Here is a 25,527-nt window from a genome sequence, read left to right as displayed (position 1 = left end):
AAAAAGACAAAGTTCGAGGGAGAGGTAAAATATTAAGCTTATATACATTTTTACACATAAAAAATTTATTTGCTCCTACCTCGTCATAGCCTAAAATAACAATAAACATAAGTGGAAGTGTAGGACTGCCTAATTATATGAATGGTGATGGGCAACTAGCCCTTACATGCTTGTGTGCAGACATGCACACACACCAAGGTTTTAAATTTTGGTTTTGACCGCCACAGAAATGAAAGCGTTTTGGTTTCAGTTGGAAATTTCGGTAGAGATCTGTTAAAATCACGGAAACATATGGAGCATATTGATAAGCAGATTCGGTGTATCTTGGGTTTTTTCATGCATCTCTCCTAGATTTGCTATCAGGGTGGATGGCTAACCCGTGGAAAGAAAGAGGTAAAATTCCCTGGCATGTTTCTTCCCTTGCCACTCTAGGGGTCATTTGGAAGGAAAGAAATGCTAGGATTTTCAAAGGTAAATCCAAGAGTTCGTCATACTTATTCGTTAAAGTGATTGCTTTAACTATTTCTTGGGTAAAACCCCTCCCCTTATTCGAGTTTGTGTCTGCCTACGACCTATGGGAAAGGTGGAGGGACATTTGTGTTGGTGTGGATAGGAATCAGAAAACGATTCAAGATTAGATGCCCCCTCCGCCGGGCTCCTTAAAGCTTAACTTTGATGGCTAGCTTGGGGAATCCTGGTCCTGCAAAAGTTGGGGGGTTCTCATAAAGGAGTCTGGAGTGGTTCTTTGGGCTTTAGCAGGGCCTATTGGGACTGCTAACGCTTCAGAGGCAAGAGGTGCATGCAGTGTATCAAGGTTTGGAGTTGGTTAAGAAAAACTACCTTGATAATATAGTGGTAGAAGGAGATTCATCTAATGTCATAAGTTGGCTTAAAGGTACTCACAAAACTCCCTAGAGATTTGATAGGTTATTCAATGAAATGTTTGATTGGGTGAGGCCCATAGAGGTTGTGTTTAATCATGTTTGGAGATCTGCTAATCAGGTGGCGGATAGTTTAGCTAGAGAAGGAGTCGATTCTTTAGCTCTCCTTGACTCTCTCCCCCCTGATCTTCTCTCATATAGTCCATTTTATATTGTTGTATTCTCTTTCTTTGGTTGTATCTTGACCATCTCATTCCTTTTTATTAATATTATTGCTACCATTTAAAAAAAAAAAAAAATTACGGTAAGATATTCAAATAATAGAAAGATGAAACTTCAGGAAATGCTAGACTAAGCACAAATACACACTTAGAAATCATCACATAAGAAAGACAACCATCCAAAATGGTTTAAAAACATCGACTACCTAGTGGCATACATTGTCGCGCATGTCTGATGATTAACTATATACCAAATTTCACAAGCAAATCATATAAATATTTATATATAATACATGCATCACATTTCACATGCAATTCATATAAATATAATTATGTAATACCTACTAATATAGTATAACTATTATATTTACGATTTTGATTGTTTTCACATTTCAAATGCATTTCGATTGTTTCAGTGGGAATGGAAACAAAAAGATTTCAATCGTTTCGTGTCGGTTCAGTAGAAATTTAAAACCATGAAACACAAATTTCCACCTTATTCTCCCCCCCCCCTTTTTGGATATAACATGCTAAGCAAGAGCACTAGCTGCAAAAAAAGGTCCAAAATAAAATGAAAAGAACAAAAAACTTAAGAAATTGTCAAAAGAATCTTGGGTTAACTACTCTCTTTTTTATCTAAAAAACACAACAATGAAGAACTAGAAGACATTCCTATAAATAGAAAAGAAAGATGAAGGAAAAAGGATCAGATCCTTTTTTTCCTTAAAAAAAAGGCTACAATTAAGGAGGGGAAGAAGAAGAGAATAAGAAAAAATACAAAAAGGTTTGCACTGATTTCTTTTTAGCTTTTGTAGTTTTCTCAAGCAGAGATTCTTATCCTCATGGAGGAGAAGAAATACCTGCCCCAGGGTATATCCTGACATCCTGGAAACATAATAGGAACTCCTCCACTCTATCCTAAATCTCATCGATCATATGTGCAAACCTCCAAGGGAAAGGGTCGCTACCATCCATCCACCTGATGACATTAAGTGAATCTGCCTGTCGAGGACACTAGGGTCAGAGGTCTTGATTCCCTAAAACACAGCTCTCAGCTCTGCCTCATTAAAATCTGTGACCTCAATTGGTCCAAAGGATGCCCACCTGGTAAAGCCAATCTGGTCCTTGAGAACTCCTCTAACCCCATCAGAACCCGGGTTCCCTAGACTCGAGCCACCAAAATTAAGTTTCAGTGACAGTACCGGGAGGAGAAGGGCCACCCTTCCTTTCCCCACTAAAGCAAATCTCTCTCCAACATCGATTTAGGTCTGAACCAACAATTTATTGCAACCAATCATCTCCAAATGTAAAAAAGATTGGTTGTTTATGTCTCTGGCACAACAATTTGATCATAGAATATTTGCAACCATTGTTGATAGCAACCAACAATCTCTAAATGTAACAAAAAACCACTCTAAACATCAAATTAAAACCTCATGAGCTACGGGCTCTGATACCACTTTGGTGTTCATTAAAATTCTGCACAGGGTAATAGTGTCACTCCCTTCTGGTTAGTGTGTCCTAGGTAGTTGTAGGGCTTCCAGTAGTAGCCTCGCTTAATTAAATGCCTTAAGTAAGTTCATATAGTGCCCTTCGGGCATTCAGTAAAATTCGTCTTAGAGATTAGTTAATTTATTCACGTCGGTTTGGTATCAGAGCATAGGTAAAGAAAAGAGATCAAGATCTAGAAAAACGATCAATATCAATAAAAGAGAGAGATAGAAAGGAGATTGGTTAATAAACCCAACTGGGAAGGGTGAGAAAAAGTGATGGGAGAAAAGAGAATGAGAAGATAAAAAAAAGAAAGAGAAAAAGATGAGTTTAGGAATAGAAATCTAACCTAATACTAAGCATCACACAATCATGAGGCTACATACATATATGTAAGAAAATAAAGAGAACTATAAAGTTCTAAGACCCTAAATAAAAACCTAATAGTTTGGACTAAAATACCCTCTAATGACTTGATGACAAAATAAAAGAAAACTACTAGCATAAGGGATAAAAGAGTCTACTAACGAATAAAACATGTGTATGGTGTGAACTACTTTAATTCCAAAATTTTACCCATCAAGCTCCTAAGGTTCCCGAGAATCACCCACGAGCCTCCAGGGTCACACCGGGCTCTAGATTCATTTCCTCTACGAGGGTTACTGATGTAGGACAATAGTAGTAGGTTTCTTATTTCACTAGGATACTAGGATTTTATTGCCTAAGCAGGATTAGCATCTTTTCTTTCTTTTCTTTTCCACTAAGATTAGTAACTTTCTTTCTACTTTTTACTAGGATTAGTATGTGTTTTTAGCTGGCAAGATTACACGTCTAATTATAGTTGCTTTCTTATTGTGATAGGATTCTAGATCTTCCTTTTACTTATTTAGGAATTGATTTTATTTTATATAAAGGGTTGTAACATGTAAGTTAATCAATCAATGGAATAAGATCAAAGACTTTTGTCTCTCTATCTCTGTCTTCTTCTCCCCTTTCCTAGTGGATTCTAGGGTTCTTCTTCTTCTTCCTAGTGGATTCTAGGACAATTATCGGATCATACGCTTCGGGTGAGATTCCACGTTTGATCGGCTGCGTTAGTTGGTATCAAAGCGAGGTCTCTCCTCGGATCGGACCATCTTTACTTCAACGGCAAACACCACCGTCAAGAAGGCTTGGATTTATGATGCGGACTTCCCGCACAAGCAAGTTTTCCTGATATTTATCCAAGTTTTGTTCTTCAATCTCATCTTTATCCTACCAAACTCCATCAACAAATCTCATCTTCCATCTCTACCACCATCCACCACACGAAAAAAATAAAAAAGAAAGAAAGAAAAAAAAAAGAAAAAAACCATCGATTCTGCCATGTTCTAATCCATGCTCTTACCCTTGTTTTTCTTAGACCATTAACCATCCGATCCAAACCTCCATATCAGCTATCCCAACCTAGTTTCACCTTTAGAAAAAAATAAAAATAAATAACTTCCACTGCACATCCTCTTTCAGCCACCCCCTTTCACTCTTGTTTTAGCAACCCAAAACAGCCCCTCGTCTCCCTCATTAACCCTCAAAACAACACCCTGTTTTGCAGCCATTATACATTCAAACAGCCCCTTGCAAACATCCCTCTTCCTCATCACTTCCACCCAATCCATCCCAGCCATCCCATATGTAGGTTTTTTACAAACCTACATATTACCCAAGAGAAAACAACCCATCTTCACCCCATATCAGACCCATTATACTTGCCCAATCAACCCATCCTAACAGCTAGTCCCTTTTCCCATGTATCCCCTCCTTCAACCAACATTCCAAATTAATCGGTTTTCTTCAGCCAATCTTTCCCCTAAACAATAGCTCGAACTACTCATTCCCGAAAGCATCCCTAAGTTTAGCCTTTCCCCTCTAAAATAAGCATCATCTCGATCGAATCCCTATTAATTAGGAAACAAAAAATAATAATAAAAAAAAATACTTTCCATTTTAGTCAACGGAACCCCTTTCATCTCCTAAATTTTAGAGATTTAAAATTTTCTTCACAAAATCCCTAGTTTGCAGCCGACCCTTTTTTTTCCCTCCCTTAATTTTAGTACCAATTAAGCTTCCATCATAGAAGGTAGCATATCATCCTTCCTTCCTTAGCTTAAAAAAAATCACATTTCCTTGTTAGCCGAGACCCAATAATTCGTATCTTTTGGCTGTCAACAAACCCCGAAAATTTAGTTGCACGCAAAGCCTTGTTTAGAAACAAATAAGCTCATTCCCATTTAACCTATTAGCCGCAAAACCCTTGTATTTTATCTCCCGAAACCTTGTGCAAGCATCCTTTCCAAACCTATCCACCTTTGATCCTAACCCTTAAAGTAGGCAAAATTCACCTTAACTACCCATGGATCTAAGTTTTGTCCCTCCTTTCTTTGGATGTGTTGATTGTGAGTCGGCATGGATTGATTCCATTGAAGATTATAAATACAGATATGGCTTGAGCCACGCAGATGCAATTAAGTGTACAAAGGCGACCGTTGGCCTTCATCCAAAATCTTTCTTGAAAAAAATGAAATGAGGACGGTATAGATTGGGACAATCACCGTTCAACTGTTGGTATGAATTACGTGATCTATTTATAAAAGAATTCGCGCCAATTGCTTATCAAGAGTCTTTGATGATCCACGCTAAAATGAGGGCAGAGAAAGCCCGGAAGGACAAAGTTCGTGCAAAGAGAAAAGCCGCGTGTCTCATGTACCGGGCCAAAAGCGAATATAAGAGGTACGTGAGCTCTGCAATCAAGATTCAAAGCTGGTGGCGTCAAAAGATCGCCCGAGTTGATTACTCTTGCACAAAATATGCCGCCAACATCATTCAGAAAGCATGGAGAGCCAAGATCACTTTATGGAGAATCGTGATCAAATTCTTAGTTGCAGCGTGCGAGTCAAAAATGGCAGACAAACTCTCTCTCTATGACAACAGCGTTGATACCGGGCAAAGTGAAGGATATGTTCTACCACAATTACCCAGGATCAAAGAGTTTATTGAGACCTTAATTTCTAGTCGAATCAAGTCCAACCTTCTACGAGGCAGATGGAAGTACCTGGTTCGATGGAAAGGATTTCAATTCGAGGTCAAAGCGAACAGTTCATTTGTACAAATCTATTCTACATCGGGCCTAAATTTATGCTTGTCCTATTGATTCTGTCTAAACTCGAGGTCGAGTTTCTTTCAAGTGGGAGGGGACTGATGAAGGACATTAGTAGTAGGTTTCTTATTTCACTAGGATACTAGGATTTTATTGCCTAAGCAGGATTAGCATCTTTTCTTTCTTTTCTTTTCTACTAAGATTAATAACTTTCTTTCTATTTTTCACTAGGATTAGTATGTGTTTTTAGCTGGCAAGATTACACGTCTAATTATAGTTGTTTTCTTATTGTGATAGGATTCTAGATCTTCCTTTTACTTATTTAGGAATTGATTTTATCTTATATAAAGGGTTGTAACATGTAAGTTAATCAATCAATGGAATAATATCAAAGACTATTGTCTCTCTATCTCTCTCTTCTTCTCCCCTTTCCTAGTGGATTCTAGGGTTCTTCTTCTTCTTCCTAGTGGATTCTAGGACAATTATCGGATCGTACGCTTCGGGTGTGATTCCACATTTGATCCGCTGCGTTAGTTTCCCAAAGAAACACATCAACCACTAATCTCTCAAATTCTTCAAGCCTAAACTGTTTTTTTTTTTTTTAATTAAAAGAAGCGTACGGAAAATTCCAACCGATAACCTATCGGATCGTACGCTTCGGGTGCGATTCCACATTTGATCCGCTACGTTAGTTTCCCAAAGAAACACATCAACCACTAATCTCTCAAATTCTTCAAGCCTAAACTGTTTTTTTTTTTTTTAATTAAAAGAAGCGTACGGAAAATTCCAACCGATAACCCCTACTAAAATTAAAAAACTCACCACAGATATGTAACTGCTAAGACTATGAATCTACTTACTAAAATTAAGAAATTGACCATGAACAGGAACTAATCAAGAATAAAGAAACTACTACTAAATCCCCACATGAAACTCCCCTAACAATCTCTATACAATTTAACTATTAAATTTCCTATAGGAATTAAGAATGTGTCTACCTTTCTTTGCACCTGTCACCAGCCCTATATCACTAGGACAACCTAGGGATGAAAGCTCATGCAATTAGTCTCAATCCATCATATCAGTTTTTGTACAAGTTTTTTTTTTTAATGGAAAATTTTATTAGCGTAGCTTTTGTACCACTTTCACTGCCCAAAGTCATTAACTCATAACACATAATTACATTTTGAGAGCTGATTATGAGATGTATTAGATTGCAAATCACAAATATGACAACCAGATTTCACTATGGAAGATCCATAATGGTTGGGGAACTTGACATAAATGATATCTCATACAAGTCTTCACAAGCTTCAGATTCAATAAGTACCAAACGTACTAGAGGTATGCAGGGCATGAGTTATTCAAATTCATTAATTTATAAAACCAAAAAATATCTATATAATGCTTATAAGAGTGTAACTAGAACCAACATGAAGTAATGTTGACTGTTCAAATAGATAGCTAGAATACCTCACAAGTAACGAGAACAATGGTTGCATATGGCTCCCGGAACCAGAATAAGGATTGCTCTTGCGGAAATCGGCTACGTAGCCTTGCATCTGTTGTTAGTATGAACTCAGCCGGAAGTTTCTCTACTAAAATTGGATTACGAGTCTTATTATTCAGACAAGCCCTTTTAAAGGGCAAGCGGTCTTCAAATCCATTTTTGACACTGGGCCACAAGTCGCTTACATCTTCAACTGGAAAGTAATGCAAGAAATAAAATTTGAGCCAGATTATGAACAACCTCAAGAAAATAAAAAGAAAGAGACACTTTCTGCTGTTGTTTCCTAATCAAAGCCTTTGATCCAAATGAAACAAAGCCCCTCCTCATAAAAACCATAGAGTGAGATATTCCTTTAGAAACAATTTGAGACAACAAAACTGATAAGCTCCGTTAGTCAAAGGATGAATAAAAAGACACAACAAAATAATTCAAAGATTTTGATCCTTCAATTCAATAAGCAACTGAAAGATTTTAGCCCTACAATCCAGACTGAGCAGTTCTTATGTGAACTATTTCAGACGAAATTGCAGAAATCTGAGAGCTTCACTGAGAGCAACAACTTGAAACCTGGGTTTTAATGGAATCTATCTCAAAAACACACCCAAACATAGTTGTAAATTCCGTTTCGGTTGCCATTTCGTTTTGGCCACCGAAACGAAATTTCGGTGGGATTTCGGTCATTTCGGTGCATTTCGGTCGAAACTTTTCGTTCACACAAAAAATATATTAAAAAATATGAGAAAAATTCAAAAAAATAAAAAATCAATAGAAAAAGATGAAAAACTAATAAATAGTCCAAAATATGTGTCAGGGTGCGGGTACGACACGACACGGGTACGTGGGTACGTGATTAAGTTCTATATTTCATAACATGAGGTATCAATACATCATTCATTAGAAAAAAAAAGTCTGTTACCAATGTGTTGACCAGTGCCTGACAAGATGAATAGTTTTTAGAGACCAAATAATGAGATTTTTTTTACCGGACTTTTGGGATTTAATAATGTTTGGACAAAATAGATTTTATGAATTTTTAAAATTTGAAAAATACCCCACCGTTTGGAAGTTAAGAAAGTTAAAATTTTGACCCGACCATTTTTCTTTGAATTTTGTACTAGAACTGGAGAGTTGACTTTTTTTCCTTTTAGATTTGGGTGTTGAAACTATTTTTAATAAATCCAAAAGGGGGGTATTCTGTTATTTACATGTAAATCTTAAGTAAATGGACAATAAAATAGTAAAGACATTTACTTAAATGGTTTACATGTAAATACAGAGTACAGGAAAGTAGAGAAGTACAGGAGAGGAAAGAGAAGCAGCAGGAATCCAGTCAAACTAGCCCTTATGCACGATTCCGGCCGGAATGGAGAATTTCGTCCATTCCGGACGAAATTCCGGATTTCGGAAAATTTCGTCCGGAATGGCCGGAATGGAACGAAATTTCCACCGGAACGAAATTTTTGGAATTTCGTTCCGGAATTGTAACGAAACCGGTTCGTTTCGTCCATTCCGGACGAAACGAAACGGAATTTACAACTATGCACCCAAATGAATTCAAACTTTATAATCCTTGGACTGCATAACTTTACATGAACAAGAGCGCATGTGCATGGAGACATTCAGCTTGTAGATAAACTTCTGAAGTAATTTCGTAAAATAGTGAGTGTTGTTGTTTTTTTTTTTTTTCTCAAAAGAACTTTGGTGTCTTAAAGAACGTCCAAATCAGCATCAGAATACAAGTGCTCCAGCTAAAATCTGGACACTGAACAGTTAGTTTAATAACTATTTCAAATGCACAAACCAAAAATTGAGATCTTCGCCAGGCCATACAAGTTGAATCCAATCTACCTCAATACCACAATGAGAAGGACTTGAAGAACTCCAGGCACTCAAACATGAATATGCAGATCAAGATACATGGGAGTGGATGCAAAAGAGATAAATTAAACGTATAATTAAAAATTCGACCCGTTTTGCTAAAGTTTTCAGTGTTGACTTGCCTAATTAAGGTCTTGTAAGCAAAAAACAAAACATAGCACTTCCCCCTAAAATCCAGATAGATAGCATTGCATAAACATTCAATTTCAGATAACCTTGCATTGACTTTAGATGTTTATGAGGAGATACAAGTCAAATTCTGGGATTTTGCGGAATCCATGTCAGAAACTATATAATACGAATTTCAAGTAATGAAATGGATGGAGACATTCTAATAAACTATGAGTAACAATGCCCAAGGCAACAGAATATAAATCCCAAAACAACGAGATTCAATCAGAGAAAATGGAAGCCAAATAAATCCGAAATAAATAAAAACGACGAATGGGATAACAAATCTAAAGCAATCGAGATGGAAGAAGAAGAAACCAGAGATTTGTAACGAAGGAGAAAAAGAAAAGAGTAGAGTACCTGCTACAATGAGGTGATCGCAGGAGTTCTTGATGGTCTGGAACTGAGCTAGGAAGTTGGCCATGGTCAATGGAGTAAAATCATACGTGCTGATCAGAGGATGGATTTGGAGAAGAAAAAGGCCTAGTAGAAGTTTTGCTTTGGTAAGAGAGAAAAAGCCCTAGAAGTTTTGCTGCCTCAAACATAAAGACGAAAGTGGAAAGTGATTTTTAGCGTTTCATCAGCTCCGGTGTGTCTCAACAGTTGCTTTCGTCTTTATTTTGCCAGACGGAATTCCGTTTTGATACCAGCCCTCTTATCAATTAAATTAGAAAATGAAAAAGGAAAACAATATCAAGACGCGCTTGCGTCATAGTTGTGTCAACCATCCGATGTTGGCCAAAAGTGACTATTTTGTCCTTGCCCCCCAAATGGGCTTCATCAAGTTTTCAACCGCAATAGGGGTGGGGATATCATATGTCATAAAAAAATAAAATAAAAAGTTTTCGACCGAAAGGCTCCAGTGCTTTTTTTATTACCTTTTACCAGAGATGAGAGGTGTCCAAAGAAGGTTGCATGCGAAGCTTGGAAATTTTTCTTTTGAAAGCAAGCATCATGATGAGCAAGGTTTTAAATCTCGGTTTCAGTTTCGGTTTCGGTACGAAATTTCGGACGAAATCTTGTAAAAATTTCGATGAAATTTTCGAAACGTTTCACCGAAATTTTCAAAATTTCGTACTTCACCGAAACGTTTCACCGAAATTTCCGAAATTTCACCAAAATTTTACTGAAACGAAACGTTTCGGCCTAAATTTCCGAAACGTTTTGGCGAAGTTTGGTACTTTTCCGACTCACCTTGAATTTTGTTTCGTTTTCCACCGAAACCGAAATATTTCGGCTTTCGTTTCGGCCGAAATTTAAAACCATGATGATGAGTTGGTTGGAGGTCTGTGAGCTAACTTTAGCCATTCCACCCGTCGTTGAGTGAAAAAAACACACATGTGCATTGTGCAATTGAGTCTTTAGAAGCAGGGTATTTTAGTCATTTCAAGCTCCCGCAGCAGCCACTAGAAGTGGAATGAATTTGGATAAAGGAAAGGAGGCAGTTGTGCAGCAATTCCATCATCCGAGTCCATGGCCATGGCCATCGTCGTCTCCGGCAACAACAGCCCTCGCTCCTCCATATTTCCCACCGCTCCCGTCCCTCGCTCCTTTGCTACAACATTCGTGCGCAGGCACCAACTCAGGAGCGTTCGCCTCCAAATTCGCTGCATTTCTTCCAACCATCTCTCAACGGTCGGTCCAGTTTTATTTCGAAATTTTGTGGTTTATTCGTATTTGAGTTACGACTTTCTACAAACATTTTCTTGCAAGTTCTTCTTTCTCCTCTCTATATTCTTGTCTCTTTTCTTGAGGCTTTAGGACAAGGCTGCCAATGGGACTGGTCCTAGGCTAACTCCTCATTTCTATAGCAATAGATGAAATTATCTCTATATGTTCAATGAATTTGAGAGCTCCTGAAACGGGCTTTTTTTCAATGATGTTTTATACATTGTGCAGGAATTTTCAGGAACATATGATTCTCCATCAGAATCACACTTTTCAATGTTGTCCCCTGGAGTAAAGAGATTTCAGAATGTGATTGTTGTAATCCTCATTTTTATCCATATCTCTTATCCATTACCTTTATCCAATTGGATCCCATGGTTTATTTCTCCTGCAAGGGCAGTACTTTATTCGCCTGACACCAAGGTCCCAAGGACTGGAGAACTTGCTTTGAGGAAGGCGATTCCTGCAAACTCGAATATGAAAGCTATACAGGTGAATTGGTCATTCCATCCATTTCTTTTAAGTGAAGCTTAAGATAGAAGTCTGAAAGGAGTTCTTTGTCTGAGGGATAATCTCTATTCTGTATGCATCTTACTCTCACGTAGAATTCTCTGGAGGAGATCTCGTACTTGCTCAGAATTCCTCAGAGAAAGCCTTATGGTACAATGGAAGGTGATGTGAAGAGAGCTCTGAAGGTATTTAACCACTGGTTTCTAACTTTCTATATAACTCCATCTTGACAATTTGTCAGAAATATGTTGCTTTTTCATTATTTTAGATACATCAATTATATCATGGGGTCTATTCAAAGTTGCTTATTAGACCATGAACGGCCTTTTGAAACTTGCAGATTCATTTTAACACTTCTGTTTAGCTACTTCTATTCAGATAACAACCCGATGAATCTTTCAGTTTGCAATATATGATTTGACATCAAGAAATCCTCAGCGTCTATAGAAGCAATTGCTATTTTATTTTTCAAAAGCTTTTGATTTGTGGATGTTTAAAGTTGGGATGAAAGTGAAAAATGCATGCTACGAGAAATGTAGCAAAAATATTTCCGACCTATTGGTGCAGGCGGAAGATGAATATCCACAAGTGGTGGGAAAATATAACTAATAAAACCAGTTATGGACTCACATACTTTCTATCATAAATTTCATTAAGAGTCTTAGTGCTAAAGATTAAAAATTACATTTAGTAAGGTCACATATTGACAGAGATGAAGGTTTGAAAGCTCGAAACTTGACTTTGCATTCGATGAGGGCGTATGTCCAAGTTGAATTGAAAGTCGTCTGAATACTTGATTGGGCTTTTCAAATATAGAAGTCTTTTATTGCTCCACAACTTCTCAAGTTCACAAGAAGTCTCTTATCTGAATCAACCTCTTAACTTTATGGAGTCTTAAACGAGTGTTGAGTTGCTCAACAAGTTCTTCACATATTCAATCAATTTGGTAAAGTTTTACATGTGGATATGTGGGTGATTCCAGCCCTTTTGCCTCAGTATATCTCTAGTGCATGAAGCCCAAATTCTCTACTGCATGCAACATTGCACACCAGGAGCCCACTTTCATAGGTTGTTGAAAATGCATGGAGTAAATTGGAGGGGATTGTCATGTAGTAACTCCTGTCGTACTATAGTAACAAGGATCTTTTACCCAGGGTGCTGCTCCTGCTACTCCTACTTCTTAAACTTCTCTTGGTTGGTCCTATGACTGACTGCTTCGACTATTTTTCCATCAACCTTACGTATACCTCAATTAGTATGCACTATTTGTGATCCTGGTCTTTTTTGTATGTAGTATCATTAGCTTCTATAAAAGCCAATCATTAAATGTGCCAATTTCCTTACATTCTAAAATCTAAAGACATATTTTTGAATTTTTAATATTATTTTGTACATATGTGCTCCCTCTTTGTGGCTAACTTGAGAACCTGCTTCCTCGCCCCTGAACCTTTTGACAGCACCCTTGTTTTGTACAACTAAATTCCATAGTATGTGTTTATATAGCCATTGCAAGGTCCAATAATGAATAATCATACTTATAAATGTCAGTTTATTAGGCATTCATTTAAGAGATCTTGGGAACCAAGTTCTAGAATATATCAAAGCTAGAGACTCGTCTCAGGGATGACTTACTACCCCTAGGGCATGTCTATCCTTGCTCTCCTCAGTCCCTAATAATGGAAAGCTTTACACCATCATAAATACTGCCTTCAAAACTTCTGTACGACCTAATGTATACCAGTTGCTGTGACGACTTTCTCCATGCATTCTGTCTATATGCTACAGGTATATACAACACTGCAGCTGCACAATCTATACATATTTACAGTCATAATAATAACCAAGGTAGAGGCAAAAAAAGCTTGCAGAAATTTCTTTTATGCATGGAATTTATGTTATTTTAAACTTGGAACTTTAGAAATGATTAAAATTAATGAACCTATAGAGAAAGTACTCGAACTGATAAAAGTAATTTATAGTTGGACTTTTCTTCTAATTTGTAAATCATGGAGCAGACAAAATTAATGAACAACTAGCACATATTGCCTCACAAATCACAATTATAATAAATAACAGCACATTTGATATCCTTTAACTAATTCCCAAATGAAAGATACTCTTTAAAGCATGGACTGGGCTGAAGAACAATTTTAAGTTTGGTTGGTTCAAATTCCGTAAATGAAATTCTAGCGCTTCCATAATTATTTCTAAAAGTCCAAGTCCCAACAAAATCCCCCTTCTCAAGTAGCACATGAAGCAAAACTAGGATTCAGTTGACAATTGGAAAATATTCTGGTAAACTGTGTTAAAGAATGAAAAGCCACTGGCTGATGGCTAGTTTTCTGTTTATCTTGTAAGTGGCTTAGTCTCCATTTGGTTATGAGTTAGTTTTGTTTTGAGATTGTTAGCTCAAATCCTTTATTTGGATTTTGGAGTGTATGCATGTGCAGTCAGGACGCAATTCCACCGGTATTCCCCCATGCCTATAAGACTTTCCAGTCTTCCTCTCTTGTTTTGCCTTTTTTGAGTTTAGCACATTTAATCTAGTTCAGGTATGTTCTTGTCTTTGTCTGTTTCCTATTTGTTGTTTCGATAAGGTATATAGTATTAAAGCATAATGCTCTTATATCCTTGTTCTTCTGTGTGCCTTTCGGATCTACCTATTATGTGCTTTCTTGTATAACTGTTGTCTTTCCGTTAGGAATAACTTATTAAAACCTGCTATTAATTTGAAATTGTTTCCTTTCAGATTGCAATGGATGAAAAGGAATCCATTTTAGGAAATATTCCCGTAGATCTGAAAGAAAAGGGTGTTGCGCTATATGCATCTTTTGTAGATGGGAAGGTAAAATATAACTAAGGAATGGGTTTTCATCAACTGATTATAATTTTGTGTGGTAAATTGAAAAGGGAGATCTGGTTTTGACTTTTGAGTTCTTTCAAGATCCATATGTTTTTTGGTGTTGTTCACGTGTCACATTATTCATAAAACCTACACCAAAGCCCCGAAGGAGACCCTCCGACATCGCCAATTTCTGTTTGGCCATTGTTTCTTTCCCAACTATTTTTGGACACCTCTCCTTCCTCTTTTAGTGAACAGTTTGCCATCTGAGCTCCTCTTCTATCTACTCATCTTTTCAAGTACATACAATATGCTTGTCATGCTATTAGTTTCAACATTAGTTTTTAAAATATTCAACATTACGCAGGGTCCAATCCTAAATTTCTGGACACTACTGGGGCAAAATTTGACAAGTTTCTGAGCATTTTTCGACTTGAAAAGGTTCACGGACACATAGGATTGTCATCATAATTTACCTACAAATCGCTCTAAAATGTAAAGTAGAAAAACTAAGGTCCTGAACAACACCTTCAAGGCAAAATCCCTCTAAAATGGTCGTGGTTCATGCATGGTACTTAATTATTATAAAAACATGTTTCTGACTACTTTATGAGCTGCTATCGATGTGGTTCTACCGTCAATATATTTTGTTACGAGTCCTTTTACTTGTACGACGTGCGTGTGTCAGGAAGTTTAGATCAAAAGTTTGTCTGATCAAAAGTGTGTCTGATCAGAAATTTCTCCTTTGTGATGCTTCAAAGGTTATCGTAGACTGTAAGTTGAATATAAGATGAACCCAAGCATGTGATGGCTAAAAAGAAAGGGGTAGCGGCAAGCAATTGATTCTGAAGTTGGGAGTGGCTAGGTGACATGGCAGAAGCGTATGGAAGTGTCAATAAAATAATCTTAATGGAAGTGTTTAATAAAATATGGATAACTATTTTAGTGACTGTGCAGAGAAACGTAGAATATTTAAATGTAAAGGAAAAAAGAGAAAGCCTGCAAAAATAAACGAACTAATTGAGTTAAGGGATCCCTACTACTAATAAATAATGTGAAAGCGAGGCATGCAAATTTGATTAGTACTTGATCTATATGATTTATATGCAGCACAGTTTATTTTGTTTTCACATTACTTAATGCATTAATTCCAGTGAAAAGTTTCCTTGTCGGTCATGCTGCTTTCAGCTTTCTAGTTTCCAATGGCATTTTACATCATTTTCTGAATTGCAGTATTCAATAATAGGACATGCATGGTTTTGCCCTAGTTTCGCAGAGGTATTACATTTGTAATCGACCCTATACAGGAAATTTATTGTTTCCTTTGATTTGCTAGGGGGAATTGCAGAGCCTCGTTGAATCTATTAAGGAGAATGACCCAGATAAAGTATCGATACGTCTCTCATCTTCACTGAATACGGTCGCGGAACTGGAGTTGTTGCAGGTAATTATGCTTATTTAATAACTTATTACCATTGTGCGTGAGGTTATATTTCTGATTTTGGTAGAGAACATAATCTAGGCACAATACTGTTTGACAATGAGGAAGTTAAGCTCCATATACAAATAGACATGTGATTTAGACTGGATGCATCATCCTGGTGAAATAGAAGTTTAATTATCAAAATTTAGTGATGGATCTCTAATTTACATTATGATAGTAAATCATCAACGACAATTGCTTTTTGTTCTCACAGGTGATTGTTTTTACTTGGAACTGGCATCCACAATTTTCTATACTAGCATTCATTTAGCTAGTTGATTTTTTATAGTTTTTTGGACTGTTTTTTTATGCTTGATAGTATCATGATTGAGCAGGCTCCAGGGTTGTCATTTTTGTTGCCTAAGCAGTACATGGGATACCCAAGGTATGGCTTCTCCTTGTGTTGCCAAAGTGTTACATCAACTGGCAGTTATAGGCCTTCTGAAAGGAAAAAAAAAAGTAAATAAAGGGCAAGAAATAAGTTACACAAAACTGCTAGAAATTTGTTCCATATTTCCTTTGTGTTCATGTTCATGGTCCACCTTAGAAGAGTGAAGGCAAGGTTTCTGATCCCTAGATATAGAAATTTTGGCGCTTTGCAATTTTCTTCAAGCCATAACATTTCCATGTGAATGTAGGCTAACAGGGAGAGGAACTGTTGAGTTCACCATCGAGAAAGGAGATGGGTCAACATTTTCTTCGGCTTCCAGTGGTGAACCAAGAAAGAATGTCACCATTCAGGTTTGCTGAGCTAACTTCCTACACGTTTAAATGCTATCAATGTGTCTTATAAAGGTCTCGCTCTTCCACTAGATGAACCAGACATTTCTACAATTTTCAAAGTACAAATGAAACCATTAGTGTGATATTGTTGAAAGCAGGGCCAGGCCAGCTTAGATACAACTCTTCTTACCAGACAGTCTAATCACTGCATCAAGTTGTGATTAATCAGTTTGTCCTACCAATAGCTGGTGAATTAGGCACATTGACATTTGGAAAGACTTTTATTACTAAATTCTGTATGCTAAGTTGTGGGATGCTCAACCTAAATGCATTGTATATAATCTCCACACCCTTTTCTTTTTAGGCACGTCCAACAGTGAGAAGTTCCTAACTGCATATAACTCCCCATTATTGCTTATTATAAATTGATAACCAATTCTTACATAGCATACAAGTTAGTTATTTTTACAATTTGCAGTGAAATTGGAAAATCAACTTGGCAACATTATATTGTTACATGAGTTTATTGCTTAGACTCTATGTTGCATGGATTCGGATTCGAGTGTCGGAATCCGACACGGATTCGAGCTGTCGGATTCGGCAAACCCCAAAAAGTAGGATTCGTGGATTCGAATTTTAAAATAAAATTTTAAATATATATATTTTCAGCAACCTATGTATGTATTTTTTTTAAACCTATATCTTTTTAATTAAACCTTTTTTTTTTTCAGCAACCTTTGTAAAGTTTATATATATTTACAAAAATTTTGAGGATGAATGGTTGAGGTCTTAGAGTTTTTGTTAAGAGAGTCAAAGAAGGAATGTCCATGTTCTAGGGTTGATGCGCTAGGGCTTTTATTAAAAGAGTATGGGTTGTGCTTTCATATTAAAAAAGTTAAGAAGGAAACACGTTTAAAGGAAAAATATACAGGATTCGCATTTTAAAAGAGAAAATGATGGGTCGGATTCGCCTGAAAAAAAAACAAGATTCATGCAGGACACGGCTATGACAAGAATTCAGGTGTGTCCCACGTGAATCCATGTCCGATTCGCGTGTGGAGACGTGTCGACACGGATTCGGCATAGGGGGGCAAAGAATTCATGCAACACATCTTAGACTAATTCACACGTGTTGCTTCAATGAGTACCTGTTACTCATACTCTTTTGATGTTCTTTAATTAGTTGCTTGTCATGTATAAGTTTCAAGAATTGCATCGATTCATAAATTATTGCTCATTGGATGCAGATTTTCTTTCTTAAATCTTAACTATGATGTAAAGTTGATCAGTAAGCTGTATCTTCAGGTGGTTCTTGATGGCTATTCAGCACCATTAACAGCTGGGAACTTTGCAAAATTGGTAAGGTAGCAAAATCTCACCTGGCCCTTTTGAGATTTTTATTTGAAACAAAAACTGATGTACTTGCTCTGACCTCATCATAATACATGCTTTCACTCTGTAGACCTTCAGATTATTCTTTGTCTATGCACAGCCATCTTGCCGATATTCAAAACCTAAGTGGTTGACTTGGAAAACAGCTGATTCCTCCGGGTTCAGATGGATTCCCAGTACAAAGTCCACATTCTGATTCTATGAAATTCAGTCATTTCTCACTGAATCACCTGAGTTGGACTTGCAAATTAAAAGACAGATTTCCAAGAAGAATCTGAGTATTTGATTAAGATCATTTGTAACTCTTAGAAATTGAAAAAATAATTTATTTCAGGTGATTTAGGGGCATGTGATAGGGTAAACCTGATATGTACCAACCAAGCAGTTCTATCTGAGAACGAGCTTGAGATTTTTTTGCACCAACCAAGCAGTTCTTTCTGGGAAAGAGATTGATATATATATATATATATTTTCTTTTGCACATGATTTTAAATGTCTTAGAAAGTGAAAGAACAAATTATTTCAGGTGATCGATGGGGCATATGATGGAGTAAAGCTGAAGTGTACTGACCAAGCAGTTCTTCCAGATAATGAGGTTGAGAACAGTGGTTATAGCGTCCCTTTAGAAATAATGCCGTCAGGACAATTTGAGCCATTATACAAAACAACACTAAGTGTGCAGGTTAGTTTCTTGTGGCTTTCCCGGTTCCCCAAACAGCATTGACTGCCTGTTTGTTCTTCATTATAATATTTATGATTTTTCCATCTCAAAAAATATATATATTTATATTTATGATTTTTTCCTTTTTTTTTCAAATGAAAGGATGGGGAGTTGCCAGTGCTTCCATTATCTGTTTATGGAGCAGTTGCAATGGCACATAACGCAGTTTCTGAGGAATATTCATCACCATTCCAATTTTTCTTTTATCTCTATGACAAGAGAAATGTAAGCAAAGCATTAAATATCTTTAAATATTTTCTATTACAACATATGTTGGAATTTATGCGTATGGTTGTATGGAAGAATGAGAAATGCCCGGTAATTGAATATAATGCTTTTTTTTTATGGATTATAGAAGATGCAATATCTCTTACTACAAATTCTCTCATCCTAACATCTTAGGCATTCATGTAATCCTGCAGGAATATATTGACATTTCCAGCCTTAACTAATCAAACCTAAAAAGTCCATTTTTGGTAACAACTATTTCCTTGTTTAGATCGAGCCTTTATTAGTAAGCTTAACTGCTTGACCAGAGGATGCAGGGATGGGAGACCTGAGATAGACTCATGGCTGAGATTGAGTCAGTTGAGCTTACTAATAAAGGCTCGGATTCATTGAGTTAACGCTCGGATGCACTTCTTAGTTAGCTAACAAGGCGGTCTCATGAGTTCCTTAATTACTTGAAGTCGCAGGAAATGGGAGCAATGGTGGCACCAGCAGCAGGTTGAAAATAACCTATTTTGGACCCAACATTAAACATTTACAGCTATCAAGGACACATGGTTTATTTAGTATTATTTTATACATATGCTTTCTTCACACTGCAATTTCCTGACTTTTCTGAGAGCCACTGCTTCTCTCCCACACCTGAATCTGCTTCTGCTTTATCTTCATTATTTCCTAGGCATTGGGACATTAAGTCTTGAACGGTGATCTGATTTTATTTGATAACAGTCACTTGCATTCTTATTTACATTGCTTGAGCGCATCTCCAAACCTTACATACCATGATGAAGCAGGTCAATGTAAATCATTATAACTGCAGACTGATTTTATTTTTCTCATGAATAAATTGTATTTTTTTTTAAACGGTGTCTCATGAATAAATTTTTAAGAATCTTGTTCAGATAAACCAGGAAATCTATATACCATTCACATGAATTCTTCAACATTTTTATTTTTTTTTGAATGGTATGAATTCTTCAACATTCTGATCAGATTTCATCAATGCCATGAATCATGATTGTTCCCCTTCTTCCAATAGAATGCTAAACTTTGCCAAATCTTTATTTCTACAGGCTGGCTTAGGAGGACTGTCCTTTGAGGAAGGTCAATTTTCTGTTTTTGGGTATGATTCAAACATCAAATGCAAAATTATATTCATATTCTCTTATTAGCAAGTTACTTATTTCAATCATATTCTTTTTCTCTTTCTAAGAGGCTACCTATTTCAAGGTCGTGAATGCTTCAGATATGTTTTCTGACATGCATTAGGATTAGCGGATACTTGGTTAAGCCTTCTGTGACCTCAATATCTAACCTTAATGTTTCATTATACAGATATACAACTGTTGGCAGGGAAATACTTCCTCAGATCAAAACTGGAGATTTGATTCGCTCAGCAAAGCTAGTGCAAGGTCAAGACCATCTTACATTGCCGGTTGAGAAATGATATGCTTTCCAGTTGAATTTAGTCTTCCTTCCATTCATTCCAAGGTGTTGCTTTGGACAAGGCATTGGCCAGACTTTCTTGGCATTGACCATGCTGTCTAGATACCATTTCCTTCTTCAATTGTAATAGTACTCATGGGCCTCCTGGTACCAAAATGGCTTGAGAGAGACTAGGGGTTCCAGCCCCAGAACGAAAGAGCCTCCTTATAGATTTCTCTTGTAATTTCTAGTTTTCTACGGCATTAGAAGGCGTTTGTGATACGATATGAGTTTCGCATTCCTCTAACTTGTTCCAGTTTGATCAATGTCTATAAACATTTTCTGAAACCAACCCATCTTAATAATGTGGTCAAAAAAGATTTTGCTAAAATTCATACATGAGCATTGTGCCAATGAAGTGGAGCTGCAAGTGCTAGAGTTTTGATAACATGCTCATGAAAGCAATATTTTGATCTTTAAGTTTCTGCATCAACACTAGAATCTGGGTAGCAGAAGCAGCGGGAAGCGTACTAGTAGAAGTAGCAAAAGTAAAAAAAAAGTAGGGTCTTTCGTGAGTAACGAAAGTAGGAGTGACATCCAAGTAGGTGATTTATGCAACTGTGTGCTAGGAAGCCAACAGTTATAAAAACCAACATCAAGAAGTGTCTCAAAGCATTGAATGGTCAGCTTTTAGTGATAACCAAATGGAGTAGAATTAGAGATCCCAGTATGTTGGTCAAACTAACTTAATGCTTCAAAACCATTCTAATATGATATAGGCTAATTGAGCAAAATGCAACACATTAGTTGAATGATAAATTTTTCGATGATGGAACACTGAGACCAAGAATTCAATGGTTGGTGTAGTGAAGGAATTGTTCAACTCTAAAATCATGTCCAGGACTGCAGATTGGGTAAATTTTGTGAAAGGCTTTGTCACTGCCATCCGCTGTAATCATGTATTCCAATTGTGGTAGGGGCTTTCAATTTTGATCCAGTGGCATTTGAAGAAGAACCAGCCTACTTGCACTATGCAACATTTTTTTTTTTTCCAGATCTTAAACTTGGGTGTCAAGCATGTCATGCAGTATTGTGATAACTAGAATTGCAGTTGCAATTTCATGAAGTAAACAAGGAGCAAAACGCCTGAAGAAAAGTAGGGTAGATATGATAGAAATTCTGAATCAAAGACAATATATAAATAACAGAGCAAGGGATTAAAAATGAAACATGTCCATGATGATGATGGTGAAACCAAGCTAGTTCACTCCACACCTTTGATACAACCAGGACAAGATATCAGCGCGAACAAGAGCGATGTTTTCATCTGTCTCTCCAAACAGCAGCGAATGCATCATCCCCTCATAAATCCTGATGCTCTTATCTTCACTCTTTGCTGATTCGTAGAGTGTGCGGCTCACATCTGGGTCGGTCACTACATCCCCACTCCCATGCAACACAATAAATGGAAGGGTCACGTCGCACAGCCTGGTGTGTAGATAATCAGTTACCCTCAGAAGCTCCAATACAGTCCCCAACCTTGGTTTCCCCCTATACCTAAGTGGATTTTTGGCGGCTATAATCTTCTTCTCCGCTACTTTAACCGACTTATCCAAAAGATCTGCAGTGGGAACAACAGGCAACGTGGGGAGGAATTTGGCGATGAATGTGAGAAGTTGGGGAATGGGCCAAGTGGGTCTTACATTATCGGAGATTTTACACATGGGTGAGGCTAGAATTGCGCCATTCCATGCCTTGTTGAAGTCCTTGAAATGGATGAGCAGACATATGGCTCCACCCATTGATTCCCCATAGAGGAAACAAGGCAAGGAATTGAATTGGGGTTGTTGCTTGATTGAGTTGAAGAAGGAGAGGCAGTCATGGACGAGGAGGTCGACATCGGGGACGAAGGCCTTGAGGCCTTGAGAGAGGCCATGGCCTTGGAGATCTAGAGCAAAGCAGGCAAAACCCATCTGGGCAAGGAAGATGGGAGTGGACTGGAACGTCCAGCTGATATCGTTGCCATACCCATGGACCATACATATGATGCCACGTGGAGCGGAGTTGAGGGGTTGCCACGATCTGGTGAAGAGGGATAGCCCTCTCGGGGAGGTGTACAAGGACTTGGAGGAATGGATCCCTTGGGACCTGTAGTACTCTTCTTCGGAGGTGTCTCCCCAGAAATTGAGGTGCTCTTCGACTCGGACTTCCTCCATCTTTATCTGTCTTTTTAGATGACCTTACCTTATTCTCTTTTCTTTTTCTTGCAGGCGGAGGAGACTTTTGTGGGGCGGGGAGGAAACTGACTCACATCCCACTCGCTTCCCAGGGAAAACGTGATTCGGACGGGTTTTATCGATTCCGTGAATCGCACAAAAACACAAAACAGACGGTTTAACCCCTCTACATACCTCTTTGGTTGCCAAAACCGTAGGAAGAAATATACCACCTTATTTCCTAATAACTTGTCTCTTCCCTTTGACTTCCTATTCCACTAATCTCCGAGCCACCCCATGGATAACGGAAAAACAACAGTTAATGTGAACGAATGAGAATAACTTATGGTAAAGACAAGGTAGGCTTTTAAGGTGATATTGTTCCTCCATTGATCAAGAATTTTGATATTTGGACAGTATCATGATCATCCAGTAAGGGGTTTCAATTTATTCAAATTGTTGAACAATTTCAACACTTGTTGATTCTAAAAACTGATTACAGAGCTGATCCATTCGGGGAGACTCACTGCACATTTAGAATTTCACATAAAAGACCATTTATCTCAGAGAGTTCTGCAAAAAATTATGGGAAAACATCAATGGCTGGTTGCCAATATTGTAATGAAGTCCATCATTATTGCTTTTTACACACTTGGTGCCCAAGTGGCACTAATGTCTCCTCTCCTCATCTTCCAACCAAATTCTACCAAAAGAGTTAAGTTTTGGGTACACGAATGATGGAAAAGGTCTTGTCTTTTCTCTATCTTCCCATTCTCTCTTCGCTCTCTTTTTTTTCTTTTTTTTAATAATGACACCCGTACTTTTTCAACTACTTTCCGAGAGAACTACTGTGCTACCAATTCTTCTAGACAAATCAAATGCTTATCTCCTCCCATGTGACTTCTCACTCGACTACTCTCCGAGACACCCTCATCTTGTCTTATATTATTTGGGTAGGTAAATTGGAATTAGCCTCCAACCTCTAGGTTGAAGAATAGCTATAGAGCCTCAATCCCATGTTCGTATCTTCTTAAATAAATTGTTCCTAATCCTTTTGAAGCCTTTCCATCCTGAGCAATTTCTCATTCCAATTCTTGTTATTAACTTGATTACTTTAGGCTAGTTACATCCAATCAAGGTGTCATTCAAATTATAAAGTCTCAAGGCAAGCATACACATTTTATGTAATAGCTTCACTACGAACCCTCCTCTTTACTCCAATATTTCAATGAGATTTTTATATGGCGAATGTGTGTGTAGATAGGTTTTGACGGTACCGCCCTTGATATTTGATCCAGAAAAACACTTCTAAAACGGGAACGGGATCCTCTACTGAAAATAAAGAAGGGGTAACTATGGCTGATCGATTTGGATGTTTTTGCATTTCTCAGGATACGAACTTTTCTATTTTTGGTGTATGTGCACGTGTCACGATAGAGGATCCCATGCTTTTTTCATAAAGGGATCCCGTTTTCCTAGCAACCCTCTTTGATCCAACATTAGCACACTTTTTAAGATGCTTATAAAAAATCAAGAGCAGTATTTCTGTTGTACCACCAATACCGATCTACATATGCATTCGCCATATAATTTCTCTATTTTGATAATGAGATTATTTAATTTGTTAAGTACTTTTCTATTTGGATGTTGATAGTCTTTTGAAAATTTTAACAAACCATAGTAGCTGATTAGAAAAAACATAAACTAAAGAAAGAATGTTGTTATCAAATATGGGAGTGGATATCATCTCTCTCTCTCTCAAGGGAATTAGGAGACAAGATGCTACTTTTTATTAATTGAGATATAAAAATAAGAAGAATAATGATATGGTAACTAAGGGTGTCAATTTTGGCTTGGGCTCGGAAGTTCGCTCGAGCTCGACTCGGAAAAAGCTCGGCTCGAATCCTTAACGAGCTGAGCCGAGCCGAGCCCGAGCCTAAGAATTTAATATATTTAAATATATATATATATATATATATATATATATATATATATTATATATTAATATATACACTAAAAGGGTTGTCCAGGGAATGAAAGGGGGAGGCAAAATATGTCACTTCTTTTTTGGAACCCCATTTGTTACTTGGACCACCCCCCGTAGTGTAAAAAGAGTAGTCAAATTACACTAGATAGGGCTGTCCAGGGAAGATGAGGGGTGTGAACCTAATATAACCCGAGCTCGATAAGGCTCACGAGCCTGGACGAGCCTAACTGAGCCGAGCCGAGCCTGGCCAGGGAAGATGAGGGGTGTGAACCTAATATAACCCGAGCTCGATAATGCTCGCGAGCCTGACTGAGCCGAGCCGAGCTTTTGAGCTTAACGAGCCGAGCCGAGCCAAGCCTGGCCAAGCTCGGCTCAGCTCGTAATGGTAACTGAGTTGGGAACTGAGTATGTAACTAATAAATAGATTTTACGTGGTTCAGACAAGCTGCCTACATCCATGGGTGAGAACACAAACTTACACTATGAGAAAGCAAAATTAGAGGGATTACAATAGATGGATCCAAAACACACAAACCCGAAAGCTTTTCTCTTGCTTTTCACTTACGTGGTTCAGACAAGAAACCTATGAGAAAAATCCCAAGAGAAACCCGTGAGGAAACCCTAGGGAACTCTCTCTCTCTCTCTCTCTCCTTGCCTCCTGTTTGCAGCAGCCACACAACGAAACTCCCACCATTCTTATCCTATGATAAAAGATCCTTTGTAACTAGATTTTGCAAAAACATAAAATTAAGCCAATCTAATTTTGTATTCCACCGAATCCCACAAAACTTTAGGAAACAAGGCACCTCTCTCAACATTCTTCACCTTGGCTTGTTTCCAAGCCACCTCAAGATTTTCCTTTAATGTTGCCACCGATCTGTTGTCATTGCAAACAACCATTGGCCTTTCAAAGTGCCAATTATATACCATCGAATCACCTTCATTCCGACTCCACCTAATCTGATCAGCACAACCAATGCACATGCATGGCTGCCACCCCGTTAACCCACCCAATCAATCCTGGAGTAGAGATCTCGATTCGTCCTC

General features: G+C 37.6%; 3 protein-coding genes across 7 annotated transcripts in view; 1 reads left to right on the top strand and 2 right to left on the bottom strand.

Moving 5' to 3' along the window:
• CLUB overlaps nt 1–9,912 on the bottom strand; it is a 45,973-nt gene extending 36,061 nt beyond the window's left edge. For 2 of the 3 annotated variants that reach the window (XM_077387124.1, XM_077387125.1), the window contains exons 1-2: nt 9,646–9,911; nt 7,200–7,429 (exon numbers count right to left, since the gene is read on the bottom strand). In XM_077387124.1, coding sequence (XP_077243239.1) covers nt 7,200–7,429; nt 9,646–9,709 — 294 coding nt within the window. In that variant the 5' untranslated portion in view covers nt 9,710–9,911. Of the gene's footprint in view, nt 1–7,199; nt 7,430–9,645 lie in introns of all 3 variants that reach the window. The other variant, XM_077387123.1, reaches the window with a different exon arrangement.
• Nucleotides 9,913–10,706: 794 nt separating this feature from the next.
• On the top strand, nt 10,707–20,562 carry LOC143883823 (Cyclophilin-like peptidyl-prolyl cis-trans isomerase family protein). 3 transcript variants are annotated; one of them, XM_077387119.1, is made up of 12 exons: nt 10,708–10,920; nt 11,185–11,445; nt 11,559–11,648; nt 14,213–14,308; nt 15,642–15,749; nt 16,124–16,173; nt 16,427–16,529; nt 17,817–17,870; nt 18,430–18,585; nt 18,727–18,849; nt 19,926–19,975; nt 20,188–20,562. In XM_077387119.1, exons 1-12 carry the CDS (start codon nt 10,759–10,761, stop codon nt 20,297–20,299), a joined length of 1,365 nt encoding a protein of 454 aa, XP_077243234.1. In that variant the 5' UTR covers nt 10,708–10,758; the 3' UTR covers nt 20,300–20,562. The 3 variants fall into 3 exon arrangements, with proteins under 3 accessions (XP_077243236.1, XP_077243234.1, XP_077243235.1); XM_077387121.1 differs by lacking the exon at nt 18,727–18,849 and having other exon boundaries at nt 10,707–10,920; XM_077387120.1 differs by lacking the exon at nt 14,213–14,308.
• An 862-nt stretch (nt 20,563–21,424) lies between these two features.
• On the bottom strand, nt 21,425–22,712 carry LOC143883825 (alpha/beta-Hydrolases superfamily protein). Its single transcript, XM_077387122.1, has one exon. The coding sequence runs from the start codon at nt 22,491–22,493 to the stop codon at nt 21,537–21,539; it is 957 nt and encodes a 318-aa protein (XP_077243237.1). The 5' UTR covers nt 22,494–22,712; the 3' UTR covers nt 21,425–21,536.
• Nucleotides 22,713–25,527: the final 2,815 nt, after the last annotated feature.

The sequence above is a fragment of the Tasmannia lanceolata genome, unplaced genomic scaffold, assembly GCF_043159265.1.
Source record: "Tasmannia lanceolata isolate RefF3 unplaced genomic scaffold, GAP_Taslan_0.1 ptg000008l, whole genome shotgun sequence".
NCBI classification, from domain to species: domain Eukaryota; kingdom Viridiplantae; phylum Streptophyta; class Magnoliopsida; order Canellales; family Winteraceae; genus Tasmannia; species Tasmannia lanceolata.
Note: the sequence above shows the minus strand (reverse complement) of the source record. Positions and strands in the feature narration are given on the sequence as shown.

Bases quoted from the DNA above. Each gene is read 5' to 3' on its own strand.
- LOC143883825 (XM_077387122.1), bottom strand. From the start codon at position 22,493: ATGGAGGAAGTCCGAGTCGAAGAGCACCTCAATTTCTGGGGAGACACC.
- LOC143883823 (XM_077387119.1), top strand. From the start codon at position 10,759: ATGGCCATGGCCATCGTCGTCTCCGGCAACAACAGCCCTCGCTCCTCC. The intron at 11,446-11,558 runs GTGAATTGGTCA...ACTCTCACGTAG, and splicing joins CGAATATGAAAGCTATACAG to AATTCTCTGGAGGAGATCTC. The intron at 18,586-18,726 runs GTTAGTTTCTTG...TTCAAATGAAAG, and splicing joins AAACAACACTAAGTGTGCAG to GATGGGGAGTTGCCAGTGCT.